The sequence below is a fragment of the Mus musculus genome, chromosome 19, assembly GCF_000001635.26.
Source record: "Mus musculus strain C57BL/6J chromosome 19, GRCm38.p6 C57BL/6J".
In the NCBI taxonomy this organism is placed as follows: Eukaryota; Metazoa; Chordata; class Mammalia; order Rodentia; family Muridae; genus Mus; species Mus musculus.
In genome coordinates this window covers 43010849-43029396 of record NC_000085.6, presented here as the reverse complement: position 1 = coordinate 43029396, position 18548 = coordinate 43010849, and the positions used below count along the sequence as shown (strand labels likewise).

General features: G+C 41.0%; 1 protein-coding gene across 5 annotated transcripts in view; it reads left to right on the top strand.

Annotated features, from left to right (window-relative positions):
• Nucleotides 1–18548, top strand: part of Hpse2 (heparanase 2) — a 601936-nt gene that overhangs the window by 359080 nt on the left and 224308 nt on the right. For 4 of the 5 annotated variants that reach the window (XM_011247295.1, NM_001081257.2, XM_011247294.3 and 1 more), the window contains one exon: nt 16179–16352. The exons of the other annotated variant lie outside the window; for it this stretch is intronic. In XM_011247295.1, the coding sequence (XP_011245597.1) occupies nt 16179–16352 (174 nt within the window). The remainder of the gene's footprint in view (nt 1–16178; nt 16353–18548) is intronic. 5 annotated transcript variants of the gene reach the window in all.

Here is an 18548-nt window from a genome sequence, read left to right as displayed (position 1 = left end):
CTATCTATAAATGACAGGTCTCCTTTGTACAACTGGCTGGAGCAATAACCACACTCTGACCCCTGGGTGGCAGTAACCCTTTCCATTCCTCAGCTTTTGTAGGAATCTGGATGGAGCTGGGCTTCATTAGACTCTTTAAAATGCATAAAAATGCCAACCACACTTTGCAGACATGATGTTTTCAGGCACTTGTGAGTTCAAACATGTCCTTTATTCTTTCCAACTCAGTATGAAGGCTGTTTCCCATGGAGGCCTAGCCACAAAACAAGCTTGCCGGTCTCTTTGGTTTGGTCTGTATGGAGTTACTGGTGATGTGTCTATAGAAGCTCTTTGCTTCCTTTTGTGTAATTGGGGATGGGGAACCTATGGGAGGAACAAAGCTAAAGTGGTCTTCATTCCCTCTTGTTTATACCGAAAAGGAATAAAAAGAATTCTCCTTATGAAAGATGATCATATTATTTTCACCTTAACGATTTAAGGAAACAAACAAATAATTAAAAAAAAATTATCAGTTAAAAGGGAAATTATTTTGAATTGTCTATTGAGGTTCTATTTTTTTTCATAATTACCTGCATACCCCATACCCCTCAAAAATGGGCACAGAATTTTCTTTTTTAACCTTTAACTAGTTTGTATTTTAAATAGCATGGAAATATTCAAAACAGATTGGCTCACAGAACCATTGTCATGCTGGGAATGTTGAAAGAAAAGAGCCAGTGAGATGGTTCATCAGGTAAAGGTGATTACTGCTGAGCCTGGTGGCCTGATACTGATTCCGGAAGCCACATTGTAGGAAAAAGCGGACTCTTACAAATTGTCCTCTGATCTCAACAAGGGCACTGTAGTATGTCCCAAACACATACATACATACATGTAAAAAAATTAAATAAAAGCAAAGTTCAACTTATCATCTAAATGAAAATATTGAACTAGAAAATAAGTCCAAAGGACTCAGCCAAAGGAACATGAAACTGGACACCAGGAAGCTTAGATTTACGTTCATTTCTATCTAGCTTCACATTAACCAAATATCAGTGGATATTATTGTGTGAAACACAGATGTGACATGTGAAAAAATAAGTACGTTCTCTAATACTGAGAAACTAAAAGATGTTTAGTTAAGTAGAAGTATATCTGGAGTGCAGTTGTATTTGCTAATTAAAGGTTTGGTTTTATTTTATGAGTGTCTTGCCTGCATGTATATACATACGTACACTGAGTGCCTTCCTGGTGCCTGTGGAGGAAAGAAGGAGGTGCAGGATCTTGTGGACCTGGGGGGTATAGATGGTTGTAAGCCGCCGTTTGAGTGCTAGGAACCAAACCGGGGCCGCCTTGGAGAGCGGCCAGTGGCCTTGGCTGCTGAGTTGTCTTTCCTGCCTCATAGTTTTATTTGCTTCATAAAGCTAATTTTTCTGTGAAACAGTTACCATTCAACAAATGATTGTTTAAATATTTGAAAGGGAGGTAAGTTAAAGCCTCCTTTAGAAATGGCTGCTCGTAGGAAAAGCCCACCTGCTTTCCCTTTCTCTCCCGGCCGGTGTGTGAGCGACCTATATTTGCTACTTTGACTTTCCAGCGCATGCTCAGTCCTCGACAGCAGGCAATCTTAGCTTCCTCTCCGACCCTTTTCCAACCTTTGAAGTCCCCTGTCCATTAACTAATGGTCAAATCCTTTGTTTAGCTTTTATGCTGACACTCTGTAGAAGCATCACCTCTGTTCCTTTCTCCAAATCCTCGAGCCCACCCTGACCCCCAGGGAATTTCAGCATCCTTAGATTCCATGCCCTAAAAGAAAAGCAGCGCTGTGTGCAGGTGGTGGGACATAAGATCGGTTCTTTGTTCTAGTACAGTAAAACCTTGGTCAATGTTTGACAGAAATTCAGGAAAAGAGGGGCTGTGAGTGCCACCTTGTGGCCAGACATGTCCCACCACATCTGATTTGGTGCCCCCAGAACCCACCTAGTTTATCTGTGGTTGGCTTGCCCCGGTGTCCTTCTGATTGAAGCCTCTCTTTTTTAAAGCCTTTGTTTTAAACTCAGAATGTCAGAGTCATACAGAACTGTTCTAAAATCCCCTGTATCTATCTTACTCATTTCTCAAGATCTGATGTCCTAAGTTTGATGTCCTAAGACAAAAGGATGAACCACCATCCAGAGACTACCCCACCCGGGAATCCATCCCATAATCAGCCACCAAACCCAGACACTATTGCATATGCCAGAAAGATTTTGCTGAAAGGACCCTGATATAGCTATCTCGAGTGAGGCTATGCCAGTGCCTGGCAAATACAGAAGTAGATGCTCACAGTCATCTATAGGATGGAACACAGGGGCCCCAATGGAGGAGCTAGAGAAAGTACCCAAGGAGCTAAAGGGGTCTGCAACCCTATAGGTGGAACAACAATATGAACTAACCAGTACCCCCAGAGCTCATGTCTCTAGCTGCATATGAATCAGAAGATGGCCTAGTCGGCTGTCACTGGGAAGAGAGGTCCCTTGGTCTTGCGAAGATTATATGCCCCAGTATAGGGGAACACCAGGGCCAAGAAGTGGGAGTGAGTGGGTAGGGGAGTAGGGCGGGGGAAGGGTTTAGGGAACTTTCGGGATAGCATTTGAAATATAAATAAAGAAAATATCTAGTTTTTAAAAAAAGATCTGATGTCATACCCTTTTGTTATTGTGGCAACTGTGACCCCTAACAATCATTGTCATCCTGATTCTTCATCCCAATTCTTGTCCTTTTACTTCCTTCTACATGTTCTTCCCAATTCTATGCACTGGATTTTTTTCTGCCTTAAACCTGTGCAAATTTAGCGTATGCTGTCACAATCACTGTGAGTTAAGTGGATAACTGCCCTGTGGTTTCTGGAAAATACTCACTTAATATTTATGCCACCTCAGGTTCTGCGATTCCTGCCGTCTTTCTCAAGTCTTAGAGCCCTGGGTTGAAGGGTATGGCGTTCTTGTAACTTTTGGGGCTGAGCACTCCACAGTCTTTAATTCTCCACATTTGACTGAGTCAGGTGTTAATTGCAGTCTGCAAGGAGAAGCTTCTTGGATAAGGCTTGAGGGATGTGTGAGTATCTATGAGTATAAAAGTAAATCATTAGGAGTCCTCTTAATCCTATGTCTATATAGCAAGGTAATAGTATTCCGTTCTACTCTGGGACCTAGGAATCATGTACCCAGAGGTCCTTGGCCCTTTAACAGTGCCAAGTATGGGTTCTATCTCATGGAATGGACCCTAGGGCCAATCAGAAAGTGGCTGGTTTCTCCCATAACCGTCTTCTGGGGGTGGGGTATGCACACTGATCTCCATGGTGGTTGTGCTAGTTTACCCACACCCACAGTTGGGAATTAGGTTTCCCCTTCCCCATCACCCTTGCCAGCAGGTGTTGTCATTTGCTTTCTGGAAAATAGTCATTCTGACTGCAAAGAGACGGGATTGCAGGGAGCTTTCATTTACGTCCCATGGTGGTTTAGGATGCTGGTTACTTTTAAAAAATATTTATTGGTTATTTCTATTCTTTTTTTCTTTTTTAATTAATTAATTTAAAAAAAAAAACTCTGTTGAGTTCCAACCTCTATTTGTTGATTGGATTGTTTGTTTGCTCTGTTGGTTTTGAGTTCTTTGTAAATTCTAGAAAGTAAGCCTGTGTTGGCTGTGTAGCTGGAGAAGAGTTTCTTCTCTTCTGTCGGCTGCCGCTTCAGGGATCCATAGTTCCTGTTGCTGTGTAGAAGCTTTTAAACAATGATGAGATCCTATGTATCAGTTTTCAGCCTTGTTTCCTAATTAACTGAATTCTATTTAGGAAGTCTCTCGCTTTCCCAACATCATTTGTGTGCTTTTAGCATTTTTGTAAAAAATCAGATTGCTGCTGAGTTTTCCAGGCCCCAGTGCATAAGATCTTACCTATGTTCATACAGGCAACCTTAATAAATCTCAGTGGGTCACACACAGACATAAGGAAATGAGGAAGAGGACTTGTTGAGAAGGGGGACTTCAGTTCTAGAGAATGGAGGATTAGAGAGGGTGACTGGAAATGAAAATAAATAAAAGTACAGTACATACATCTATGGGACAGTTAAATACTTTTTTACTTGTCTTTATTTTTGAGATTATAATATAATTTATGCTTTTTCCTTTCTTCCTGCTAAATGTTCTTGTATACTCCTCCTTGTTCTCTTTCAATTTCATGACTGGTTTTTTTTCGATGTTATGCATATATGTATATACATCTATATCCCTAAATATGACCTGTACAGTGTTAGTTATATATATGTTTTGAGGGCTGATTCTTTGTTGTTGAGTGACCAAGTGGTGAGCTCTTTTCCAGGGAAGACTGTCTCCTTGCTCTCAGCATTTCTTAGTTGCCTGAAGTTCTTTGTGTAGGGTTGAGACCTCATGGTATTTTCCCACCCACTTTGGCATTTCAATTGGTGTCATCCTTATTCAAGCCATGTGATGGCCTGACATGTTGGTGAGACTTTATAGGTGTAGCCTCTGACATGAGTGGAGACACAGTCTGACAGCAAATTCCCTGATTCACAATTGTCCCTGAGCTTTAGGTGCACAAGTGTTTTGTATCCATTGGGACCAGAACTCCACACATCTGCCTTTTGATTGGTTGTGATTTTCTGTTGTGGTATCCATCTTTTGCAAAGTTTCTTTGATAAGGGGTGGAGACTACACTTATCTGTATATATAAGATTGTTATTATGGATTATGGTAGTTTAGTTAAGGGGTGGTTTGTAAATTCTTCTTCAATATCCGTGGCTTCAGCAACACTTAGTAATGAGCTTGATTTTTAGTACCAGATAGAGCTTCCCCTGTGTTGGATGGGTCTTAAGTTCAGTTAGAGAGCTGTTGGTTGCCTCCAAGATATGTGTGCCACTACTGTGCCCTAAGGTTGTCATGTCATGTTAGGTAGGAGTGTTGGTTGCCTCTCTACTGTGGAAATTTTCATGGCACCTTCTGGTACCATGAAAGCGAGTCCTCAAGGAGAAAGCATTAGAGTCACTGAAACTTCTTTAAAGATATGGCTAAAATTCATAAGTACAAGTTTTCCAATCCTTGAGTTTTCTTTGTTGGAAGACTATCATGGCTTCAACTGTATTAGATATATTTGGATTATTTAATTCTTCTTGATTAAGTTTGTGTATGTAATAAGTATGTAGAATTTTGTATATGTCTAGGTTTTCTATTTTTTTAATCTTCAAGAAATTCTCTTATTTTATCATATAGATTTCATAGTCTATCTACTTGGGAAAGTTTAAGCTTAGTAATTCTCTCTCTCTCTCTCTCTCTCTCTCTCTCTCTCTTTCTCTCTCTCATTCCCTCCCCTCCTTTCAGTTCTGTTTTCCTCACTTCATCCTTCACTTCCTTCCATTCTCTCTTTCCCTACCTCCTTCCTTTTTTCCTTCCTCCACAAATTTTTATTCTGAAATTGAAACTTTGAGAAAAGCTGAAAGACTAGATTCCATCAATTTACCACGTTTCCTTTCTTAGCTACCTACACTTATTTTGTTAAATACTAATGAACTTCCTATTAATAGGGTATTCTTTTTAGTAACCTCGATGCCATCACTGTATAAGTGTATAATGCCATACTGTATGAATATAAAGTAAGAACATGACCATTCCAAGATATGGTTGAGGGGAAATCTATTGTAGATATGAGGAAGAGTCCAGAGAAATGCTACTGAACACAGCCAGCAGAGTGGACTTGGCTATTCAGTGGGGAGAGCAAGAGAAGATGGAAAAGAAAGTATGGGTCAAGGACACCAAAAGAGGAAGAGAAAGAGAGGAGCAAGTGAGCACATGGCTGAAGATGGGACTGCCAGACCTGCCCACACTGTTATCTGGTTCAGTCCTAGAGTGTGTGGAGGCATGTTATGCAGATCAACCAAACACAATAGAGATGATCATAAGTCAGCTGTGCATGTGCATATGTATGATTCTACAATCTGCAATTCTGCAGTGGGGCAGCTCCAGATGGACTTAGCAGAAGACAATGAAAGTTGAGATGTTCCTCTCAACTCTGTGGGATAATTTTACTTTAGCAATTTTTGGTGCTGTGTTTCTGCTGGATTCTGAAAATTGTCAGGATTCAGTTGTTCTCCTCACTCCTCAAAAGATTCTTTGTACTGTCTCCACAGGTGGGAGCTTTGGACATCATCAGTGCTAGAGAGTGTCGGGGCCTTTGCGAATTACTTTATCCCCAACCCTCCAATTTCTAACATGTTTAGAATCATGTTAAATGAAAATCTACAAAATGGAAATTCTTATTCGATGAACTCTAAAGAGATAAAAAGATCAGGCAATGTGAGAAAGGGGGAAAGCCCAAGTATTTCTGGTAGGGAGAAGCAAGACTGAGCCCAGTGGAAAAGGCTGAGTGTTTGGCTGCCAATATCTATTACTTAACAGCTGACATTTTCCAGATCTCACTTTGGGGAAGGCAACACCTGATTTCACTTAAACTTGCAGCATCTGCCCTGCTGCTTTCCCTGGCCAGCCTAATGCCTCACCCACCAGCACCATGATGAGCAAAAGAAAAGAGGCTGCAATTAGCTGTGAAAGGGGGTTGGGATGAGTTGGGACCCTGAGTCATCACCAGAGTTCTGATCTAATTGTGTAGATAGCTGGCGTGGGAGCTTTCTCCCATATGTGCAACACCGGCAAACACATACATGTGCCAAGAGGCCAGAGCAGGACTGGCCTGATCCTTTCTACATACTGTGATTTTGGGGGTTATTTTTTTGTTTGTTTGTTTTTTGTGGTAGTGATTGTTCTAATAGCTGTGGCTCGCTAGCCTCTGCTTTCCCCAATCACAATCACTGCTGGACATGTGGAGCAGATAAAAACATTTCTCTCAAACATTAGCCTTGCCAAAGAGAACTAGTAAAAGACGATCAGAGCACTAATGTTGAATTATTTTGTCTCTCATTTAGAGCTCTTGGGATCTGCTCCAAGTATCCAGCGATTGTGCCCATAGGAAAAAACCACACACAACTGAACACTGTTCAGAATTTCAGATTTCAACAAGAGTCTCATAGGCAACATTACCAATGACATTTTCTCTCCAGAATTTGACTGTGGATGATTGATATTTTGTGGCCATGTTCAAGGCATGAAGCACCTCTTTTCCATACCCATTCTTACAATGAGTCAAATTAGTCAACAAATGGTAGACATCTAACTTTAATTAGGCATGGTTCTGGAACCCTTTTGCTGCATACTCTATATTGCTGTACTCTGAAACGAGCATCATGGTTGTACTTCACTTTTCCCAGTATCACAGCCCACTGTGTTTAAACATCCCTCTCAGTGTCTGCGTAGTCTCTTTTCCTCAATTTAGTAGCTGGAGTAGATGGCCATAGACCCTTCTGGGGAAGGAGAATTAAAATAGTATATAATCCTACAATTTCCTCCCAATGACCTGACCATTTCTTCAGTTAAAAGGTTTGCTATCTGAAAATCTGTTCTGCACCAGGAACTATCAAATGATCAAAACATTTCATTAGGGCAACTGTCCTCCAATTCCCACTGATCCATTTTGGTTTTTGTTTCTTTTGGGGGTGTGGCCCTTAATGATACAGACCCATATTTCTGTCCATATATTTGCTTCTAGGGATGTCATGTTTTGCTCTTTCCACAAGTCTCTGACCCTCAAGCTCAGCTGGTGTCCCTCTGATCTTGCTACTCACTTGGCTTTTAAAAGTAAGCATCAACCCGGCTTGCCTGCCCCCTTCCTAAATCATCTTCATGGTGTTGACAACACCAAAGTTTGCCTATAGGTACAAGTCATCATTGTCAGTGTTAGTTAGTAGTTAGATGTTCCTCTTAGCAGCCTGTCCATACCAGCCTTGGTGAATAGTGGCAACTGAGGTTGGAAGGTGGGATACCACTCACTGGCTTATGCATTAAACACTTTGTCTTCAGCTTGTCCCACTGTTTAGGGAGATTGTGGGAACTTTACAAGGTAAGACCTTTGTAGAGACAATAAATCTCAACGAGTGTGACTTTGATAGTCTCTGGTCCCTTCTCCTTTGGTCACCATGAAGTAAACAGTTTCCTTTTCACAAGCTCTTACCATTACCTCCTGCCTTACATTAATTGAGTCTAGGACTGTGGATTGAAATCTCTGTAATCACGACCCAAAATAAAAATTTAAAAATCCCCCATTTAAGATGTTTGTGTCAAGCATTAGGTTACAGGTGTACACATGTAACTACTTTAGATTTTCTCTGTCACATAATCCTCAGACTGTCTTCTGGCCTTTTTATGTCCATTTGAACTTGAGCACTTCTCTCAGCCCCTCAGACCTCCCTCTATGATCAATTAGTACAACTAGAATACTTCTAGTTTGTTCACTGTGGTCATAACTCTTCCTAGGCTTCTAAATATGATAGTAGCATTAATTTTGTCCCATCTCCAATGATTTTTGCCAGGACATTAAATCTTATATCCAAGAGAGTGACCTAAAATTCAGTTTCTTCATCAAATGCCTTTAAAATAGTTCCAGGAGAACATCCTTGGCTCCTCCTGGTAATTCTCACAACTCTTTGGCTGCATACTATTTTTATTTATTTACTTGGGTTATGCTGAACTATCCTAATTCTATTGTAGTTATTTAACCATTGGCAAGGACACTAGTGGGGACAACCACTACAGGATTGTCTATTGCCTTGAGTGGGAGGACCATCCTCAGCACTTTCTAACACTATGTGGGTAGTACCTCTTACTAGGAAGCCACCTTGAAAACATTTGGTGTTCAGTGAGGCATTTACTTCAAATACCTGAAACATCCAACCAGATGCCCCTAGCCCATATTTTAGAGTTTTGGGTGGTTCTAACACACTCTTGGCAGTGTAGCAGCAGACTTGATTCAACATTCAAGCTCTTCTGAAGACCTGTAAGTATCCAGCTCTCCACACTTCCCTTTAGCTGCGTTTATTCTCTTACCATGTATTCTTAGTTCGCTATTTACTGCACTCAGCTTATTGCATTGATTCAGCATCTCAACTCAGCTTTGTATAACCTAAAACTGTTCTCTTTGTAGACATTTTCAATCCCTGAATAATTAAAACTATATCCCTTCTGCCCAGATGGGTGTTTTCTCAAACCACCACCACCAAATCTTCAGCTAGTGAATTAACCGTCACCTTCTATCAGGAATTTTCAATGCATGCCACTTACCCCATTCAAGACAGCCTTCCTCTTGTCTCCTGGCTGCTATGCCTGCTATTTCCAGACTCCCACCCCTCTCACTACCTGTCTTCTTGAACCATTTTGACTCTCATTTGTAATCGTTTAGTTTTCCTAAGCAGGATAGAACAAGATAGGGTTGCATGTGCCAGAGACTGATTGGTGGCAGTGGAGAGTTGATGGGGAAGAAAGACATCAGGCCAGTTCAGTATCTGGGTAGAGGTTCTGAGTGCTGCATATTTGCAAGGCTACATACATGTACACATATATACATAGGATGGCATTGTTATGCCTAGAAGTGAGACTCTACCATGCTATGACTGTTATATTTTTAAAGTTTTAAATTATAATTAAGATATAATTACATCATTTCCTTTGTCTAAGGGAGGGGCCCCATGCAACTTCCCTGCTCCCTGATAGCATGACTGTGTTGTCATTGTCCAGATCCTATTACTGAAGTATTCTGGGTTTAGCTTCCTTGTAACTTCTAGGAGACACACTCTCACAGCAACTCCCTAGTCCTATGGCTCTCACAGTCTTTCTGCAGGCCCCCCGCCCTCACCATTGTTCCAAGTTTTAGGTATAGAAGTTGTATAGTGGATATATCGGTGAACAGCATCGTGTCCTCCACCCATAGTTACTTTGGTTACACTTTAAGAGTATGGACCCATGTGTGCCATAGCAGTGACCCACTGTGCCCAGGGATGCAGATGATTGGGGATAGTCTAATGGCTCTGGCATCTGTGCACACAACAGAGTATGTATGAGGTCCATTATGTATGTGGCTACTCTGACCACAAGAAGGGTGGCTCCTGTCAAGCGATGGAGTTTTCCTTAGATATTACTAAGGTTAACTCCGTTGGTAGAAAGAGCCTCAAAGAGCAGCAGACCATCTATGCAGTAGAAAAGATCCACACACTCCATGAGGCAAAGTAGCTGGAAAAAGCAGAGGGCCCCATGCTGTGATGTTCATACTCAGTCTCAAAAGCAGTGTTTCTAGATGATGTGTGTATGGATGTGAGGCGGGAACTGTGGCCCAAGCTCTCTGCCATGACAAAATCGTGATCCCACATATAACTCTTTTTATTTTGTTAAAATTCTCTCAGCTTTGGTCCTGAAAGGAAGGATTTCTTCCGGTTGGCTGCCATGAGCTCTCTTTACGTCCCTCCAACATGCTTAATCACTTCCTTAAATTCTGTCACCACAAACTCTTGTAGGTACATCTTACACAATCTCTAGCCTACCCTAGCAGCCATTTCTCCAAGAATCCCTACGCATGTTTTGTTGGGAAATGGTAATTACAAACCAAGATCTTGGTGTTAGGAATCTTCATTTATGCTAGGAATCCATTGTTTCTAGAATAATTCTTACTATTGTATACATATTAGAAATTTATATGTATGTATATTAAATAATATGTAGAGAGATGTCTAGATATGTATGTATGTATTTATATAAATATACATACTTATATAAGTATGTATGTTTGAAATATTTACATTTTTAATAGATATTCCAAATTATTCTCTAGAATGACTCTTGACACGTTGGAAACTTGTTTTAGGAGCACATTTCCTAACGGCAGTATTGGCCTCTTCACTAACGTCAGGGTCTCCTGTGACTCCGTCCTGTCATCATCGAGATGTTCCTAATGGGATCCAGAAGACCCTCTGTACTCACAGGCACTCAGTGTTCCCTTTAATCTAGTTAAAATGATTGATGCGACAATTACTCTCTAGCCCTGAGTCTTCTGATAGTGCTGTCATTTTTTATTCGCAGACGTTTCCAAAATCTCATTCTCCTCCAACAGCCTTGGTTAAATGCAGGCGTTTATGCTGAGTTCTTTATATCCTAGTTAAGGTTTCATTGCCCTGACTAACCTGGAGACATTAAGCTCTCAGTTTAAACCTATCTTCACCCTTTCAAAATGGCTATGTTCTCCTAGGCAATTTTCAGACTCTTAATTGCTACAATTAAATGCCCCCTGTTGGTTGTACTTACCAAGCCAAATGGTTTCAAGTTTAACTGATGTACGTCTCTGAATGTCAATAGGCAGAGTCTGTTCAGTGTGCCTTGCTCTGAGTTTTCGTTCGCATTTTTCTCATGTTCTTGCTTTTCTCCCTTTAAAGTCTCTGCCAGATGACTACCTAGGGCTCAGTGGCATTGTTCCCTCTCAATTGAGACTTAAAACAATGAGTCTATTTTTGAATGCATTTCACAGTATGCAGCAATAGGAAATGAACAGGGAACTGTGATAGCTGAGGTTGGATAGCCGGGGCACAAATAGTGAACGGCATTGACAGGTTCAAAACAACACCGGTTAAGTCAGACATTTATTAAGGTTTATTATGCACCAGATACTGAATTGATGCTAAAAGGGTAGAACAAATGTTCCAGTCTGCCTTGAGAGAGAAAGACAGAGTTGAACAATAAGCCTGATTAGCTAATTGCTATAATAGAAACAGATAAAGAGCCAAGACAGAACAGAGATGCAATGTCTCTACTTGGCAAGTCAGAAATTCCCACACAGGAAACCATTGATCTTGCTATGAAGAGTGAAGAAATGAGGAGAAAGGACATACCAGACAGAGTCAACAAGCCTGTAATGATTTGGGGACATGAGAAATGTAGTTTATCAAAGAAGGGTGGGAAGTACTAACAGAGCACAGATTTCATCAACCTCCAGGATCTTAAAACTCTATGGGCCAAGTATAAGCATGTGCTTATTCTTCTTGCCCATTACAGTCTCTTTCAGTTCACATCAGTGATGTGGTTTGGTGTGTGTGTGTCTGTCTGTCTGTCTGTCTGTCTGTCTGTCTCTGTGTCTGTCTATCTCTGTGTGTGTCTGTCTTGTCTGTCTGTCTCTCTCTCTCTGTCTATATGTGCATCTATGTATGTGTCTATGTGTGTTGTCTATGTGTGTGTGTGTGTGTGTGTGTCTGTTTATCTGTGTGCAGGTGCTAGAGGTCCAAATGGTACATCTTCCTAAATTGATCTCCACCTTTTATTTTAAGACATATATTTCACTGAACCTAGAACTCACCAATTTAGCTAATGCTGGGGTTATGGGTATATCCTTGCCCAGTGTTTTGGCTGGGTGCTGGCCTTACAAACTCAAGCCCTTGGCCAACATTAGTGTTTTTAAAACTTGAGTTGAGCTGTGTTCAAGAGAGTCTAGTGTTTCCAGAGGCATCCTGGGTGAAAGCCAAAGATTTTACAATAGCCAGTAAGGCCCTTTGTTACCTGGTCCTGGTCCTCTGTAACCTCATCTCATAATTCTCTTACTCATCCTGGAATAGCCACACTGACCCTCGCCCCTTCCCCATGTTGGTCATGCCTGGCACGTCCTGTGCTCTGCCCTTCCTGTGGCTTCTGCGTTGAATTCCTTCTGTATTTACCCACTTGACTCGATGCACTCACCTCTCTCACATCTCTACTCCATTGTTGCTGTCTCACTCATGACTAGAGTGACAAAACCAGCTGGAGCTGCTCCTGGCCTCTCCCACTCCCTTACTTCTCCCAGCAGGCATGCAGAGTGTGAACTGAAGAGAGCAAGGACTGTTGCCTGCTTTGTTCCTATCTAGAGAGAAAATGAGAGGATGGTTTCCTAGAACACAGTGTAGTTGGTGCTCAACAAACACTTGTAAATAAGTGTGTGTCGCATTTTGTTTTCACTGTTTGTTGAACTGGTTTTTGCCTGGTTTGTGTTGTAAATGTGGAATCCTAAGAAACGTCAGAGGAATCATCAGTGACTTTCATCTCAGTTTGCATTCATGGACATTGATCTCTCCATCCCCAGTACTTCAGTGAGACTGGAGAGATGGTGTTTTGACAAAAAGAGGTTTTATATCATCTTGAATTTAAGAAAATAAACTTCTTATAGTTGTGATTTGTTTTTCTAATAGTTCTGTTATTACCACAGAACTTGATTAAGTAAGTTGAGTCTAGTCTTTGCTCTCTGTCTACATATTCTTTGAGTTTTCCATTCACGCTCGGTCTCAACGCCTGATGAGCTCAGTGGCCCTTCCCCACCTCCACCGTTTCCTCTTCTGTTGCTCTTTGTGTTTAACAGCAGCACCGTACACCACTGCTTTCAATGCTCTTCTTTGTGGTTTTTAAACAGTGAACTTCCATGCTTCATTTGTTTGGTTTTGTTGTTGTTTGTTTTATTTTGCTTTGTTTTGTTCTTGCTCTCCCTGTCCCCCACCCCAGCTCTGCCACTCCTTGTGTGTACTGTGTGTAAACACAGAAGTCTCAAGAGCTTTCAGAGCTCTGGCTCTCAGCATCGCATAAAAGGTCTCCAGGCCTCTTGATTGATGCTTCCTTCCATCTTTCTCTCACTCCACTACCTCTTCACTGACCTGTACAATGGTGCTCCTTAGAATTCTATTCTTGGGAAACTCAGGACACACTGAGCCACTGATACATTCAGGAAGAGAGAATAGAAAGTCAACTTTAAGTATCTACTTATTTGGGTGGATCTCAAGGGGAAAATTTTCCAAGGAAGATTTATGTTTGTTAGGCATCTACTAAATTGTCTGCACTCAAATACATGTATTTCTCTAATACACTTTAGAGCAGATTTCTTAAGTTAGCAGTAATTATTGTACACACCTCTTTGGCCTCTTCCATTTTTATACTTTCCTTTCATTACATGCACTTTTATATACTATAAACTATTTGGTTTGTAAGACCTCTTCAAGATGCCCTAAGGCATAAATGGATGTGTGGGAGATGACTAGCTCATTTGAACGATACAATAAAATACAATGCTAGGCTTGCAGGGCTTCATGAAAGAAGGCAGAATTAAAATTTTCCTGAATGACATTTTTCATAAACTTTTAACATTCTAATTCTCAACTTTTACCTCATTTAAAAAGTTGAAATCACTACTTAATGGTTCTTTATCTTGAATTGATCTTTTTGCAGATTATCTTTCCCTTACTTTGCACCATCAACCATGAAATCTCAGATTGAAGTGTTTTGTGTTTGGTGTGTATTTACCTAATATACATGAAACACTGTTATGTGCACATAATACAATCCAGAAAAAGGCGAGGTAAAGGCAATCTATCTATTTGAAGTGACTATCACCCATTTATATTAAATCTCAATACCTTCTATTATAACTACTTTATGGCAGCTTTAGTTTATGAATAAAACTAACACTCGTAAATACAAGCACGTGTTGTTGTGTAGCTGAAAGATAGTAAGGCTTTTGGATGAACAAATATTTTTCTGTCAACATCACTAACCTTCTGTGGCACATGTATTAATGGGCTTCACGATGGACCAATTCTGATCCTTTGATAGTCAAGCTACTGGAAGTCACCTGTGGTGATTTCCAGGTGTTGGCGGGCCTCTTGGTAAAATCATTTTGTCTAAAGCAAGGTGTAATTGTGGAATTATTCAGTTGTAGGTGCAATCTGATAATTATTGCCAATGGTCTTGTATACACGATGATGGTTTTTCATTAAAATATGCTTAATCTGGCCAATTTCTTAGCCTATTCTTTTATAGAGTTTCACCTGCCTCATAATGGGATACTGAAGGAAAAAAAAAAAAACCTCAAGTTAGAACTGAAAACTTCTGAATTTTTTTTTCCTTTAAAGTTTCCTGTCAGCCTTTCTTATATCTGCCTGAGCACTGAGTGGGCCTGGAAGTCCTCTCAAGAGTCCCAGGGTCGCAGTGAGCACGGTTGTGGCTGTGCTGGGTGCAAGGGCAGGTCTCCCTGTTCTTTAAAACTACATCAAAAATTTTGGATTTTTTTTCTATTCCTTCCTTAACTTTTTGATTAAAATATAATCATGCCATTTCCCCTTCCATCCCCTTCCTCCAACTCTACCTCCCCTCCCCCACCCCATGTCACTTCCAGGTTCACTTTCAAATTCAAGGTCTCTTTTTAAAAAATTCTACTTGTTAGACATAATATAAGTGCAACCCACTGGGTCCATTTAATACCGCTTGTGTATATAATTTTTAGGGGTCAACATGCAGTTGGATAGCCTATTTTAGGGGCTCATTCCTGGGGAAGACAAATTTTCCTCTCTCGGCAGTCCTGTCTCAGGGCTTATAGTTTTTCCTGTGGGAGAAGGGCCCTATAAACCTTTGTCCATCCACATTGGCATGCCACCTGCTCTTGTCACCATTCCCTTCTTGTTTTAGCAGCCATATTATTAAGATTTAGTGGGTAGCTTCCCTGTCACATCTGGAAGACACAGTCTTATAGCATACTTTCTGGTTTTAAAAGCTGATTTAGCCTTACAGGAGTGAGAGAAATTGATGGCAGTAATAAAGGGAAGATGATTGGCAGGGTGGAGAGAATCTAGAAGGAAATGGGAATTGTACTAATGAATGGGAATGCACACGGGAGCCAGACTGAGGGCGGGGGGTGGGGGGGAGGGCTGAAATAAACATAAAGGAATGCGGTAGATAGGAGACATTTGCTATCAAGTCACTGTTTTCTGTGTTTAAGCTAATAATGAACATAAGCCCAACATGGTTAATAGAATACCCATTCTTAAAAACACTAGAAGTGTGGACCAGAAGGAAATGCTGTGTGCAGTTTCTCAGGCTAATCAACTAGTCTTCTGTGGCCTTACACCCTGGCATGTTTACTGCCAGTCAAACACAAATACAGACTTTGTTTTTCTGCTTTTTCAAAAAGTTAGGAAGCCAGCTATTTTGGGAAATCTTCCTCTTTTAAACATCATCCATTCTACCTGTTGTTTAACAAGTAGAATGCCCTGTGAGCTAGGCTTGGTTTTCAATTTGCAAGCTTTGTCTTAAATTCTGAATGCTGTTTCCCCCAAGTCACCTCCAAATGCATCCCACATCAGAAGGTAACAGTCTCGTGCAGAAGCTTGTCTGGGTATGCAGTTCCTTACTAGCAGGAAAGGCTTTCTGTAGAAGCTAATATTTTCCTTTTGTTAAGATTTGAAAGTTATAAGCCTTTCTCTGCTTCTTCCCAGCCAGGTCTCTAGACAAACTTTATAACTTTGCTGATTGCTCTGGACTCCACCTGATATTTGCTCTAAATGCACTGCGTCGTAATCCCAATAACTCCTGGAACAGTTCTAGTGCCCTGAGCCTGTTGAAGTACAGTGCCAGCAAAAAGTACAACATTTCTTGGGAACTGGGTAATGGTAAGTAAGGATGTCATTTCCTATGAATTGATAAAATAAAGGGAAAAGAAGTTGGCTTGGAATATAATCTCAGTCAGTGATTCTCTTTAGGGCCCTGGCCCAGAAAGCATTTGAGATGCTTAGCTACCGAGTTGCCTGCTGTCTCAATTAAGGTTTCTCTTACTGTGATGAAATACCATTACCAAAAGAAACATGGGAAGAAGTGATTTATTTGTCTTGCACATCCCAAACATACTCCACTGAGCAACTCAAGTAGGGCAGGAAACCTGGGAACAGGAGCTGATGCAGAGCCCACGGAGGGGTGCTGCTTACTGACTTGCTCCTCGTGGCTTGCTCAACTTACTTTCTTACAGAACCCAGGTACCACCAGCTCAGGAGTGGCTTTACCCACAATGGACTGGGCCTCTCTCCATCCGTGACGAATAATATTCCTTAAAAGTCTGCCTACAGTATGATCTTTGGAGACATTTTCTCAATTCAGTTTCCCTCCTCTCAGATAATTTTCTTTGTCAAGTTGACATAAAATTAGCCAACACTAATGTCAATATGGTATACGACCAAAGGAGTTAAGGACAGTGGATTCAGTTCATTCATACCACATAGGTTACTCTGGACACTTATTTCCAGTTATGGTGGAAATGCTACACACACACACACAGAGAGAGAGAGAGAGACAGAGAGAGAGAGAGAGAGAGACAGAGAAAGAGACAGAGAGAGACAGAGACAGAGACAGAGACAGAGAGACAGAGACAGAGACAGAGAGGAAGAGGAAGAGAGAGAGAGAGAGAGAGGAGAGAAGCAATATGCTGATCAAGGACGAACAACTTGATGTTAAACCACATAAAATCCGAGCTGTACTGTGCAGTGCATGGCTTAGGGAATGCTGGTCCTTATAAAAGAGCTCACTGGATCTTTGCAGACAAATATGTGGAGCGCACAAGCACTGCGCAGGTGCATTGACTCATATTCATTGCACATGGGAATTTGAAGTTGTCTTAGCAATAAGGCCAAGAGAAGGAACAAAGAAGACATCCTATATATTTTAGCAGCATCCATAGATTGAACTCAACTTTCATCAGCTTCTTCTTTCTTCTATTCTCTCTTCACTCTTGGACTAGAGGGAATTTGAAAAGAATTGTGGTATAAAGTAATAGAGACTTAACTAAACCAGAGGATAAATGGTTTAAGGGTAAAGGATAAGATGCCTTTGGTCTGGCTTTGCTATTTTTTTAATATTATGCTTCATAACTAAAATTTTTAAAACTTGACTAGTTACAGATAAGCTAAAAAAATCAACACTTACTCATAGGTGATTGGTGGGAGTTCTTTTTCAGAGTTTTGAGATCTTGGACTGTGAGGGTTTGTTCAGCTAAAATAACTTTTCATCTGTATAACTGCAGGGGTTCACTAGCAAGGCTGAGTGGGGAATGAGGAATATACATCTCTTTGCACAGTGTTAAGAGCTGCCCCTCCTATCTGTTCTCTCCTTACAGCCTTTGTACACAGTGCAACACTGGAGCAGAGTACACTCAGAGTAGTGTTATTACTTGGCCACAAAACATGATTCCTAACATCATCTTTTTAAATGCTTCTTTAGGGCTTACCACAAGTAAAGGATCATTTGAAAGGAGGTGAAAGGCATGGTGGGATGGAAAACAGGCTGTAGGCAGAGTACCAAAAACAGAAGCGAAGTCATGGATTTAACACTTTAACAAGGCAGACAGAAAGGGCAGGTTGCCTTGTAAGCATTCGGGAGTCACTGGACTCTCTACCCTGGAAAGTTTAGCATGGCCTTTTCTGTTTCTTTCATTTTTCTCTTTTATTGTTATTTTTTTAAAACTCTCAGACCTTTCAAGTACATTCCCACTTAGACACAAACCCTTCCAAGCAGAGTGTGATAATTTTCAGGCTGCCAGTAAAGTTGGCTGAGAGTGAATTGTACAGCTGCACATCAGGTATGACCTCCGTTTGTTATTCTTTTTTTCTGGGAGTTTTATACTTTATTTGCTTATTTTTATTATTGTTTAATCATTCCATTCATTTACATCGTAAATGATATCCACTTCCCAGTTACCCCCTCCACCAACCCTTCATCCCATGATATCCCACTTCCCAGTTGCCCCTCTGCCAACTCCCCATCCCACATTGGCCCTCCCCCCTCTCTTTTGCCTGTATGAAAGTGCCCACCCACGTACC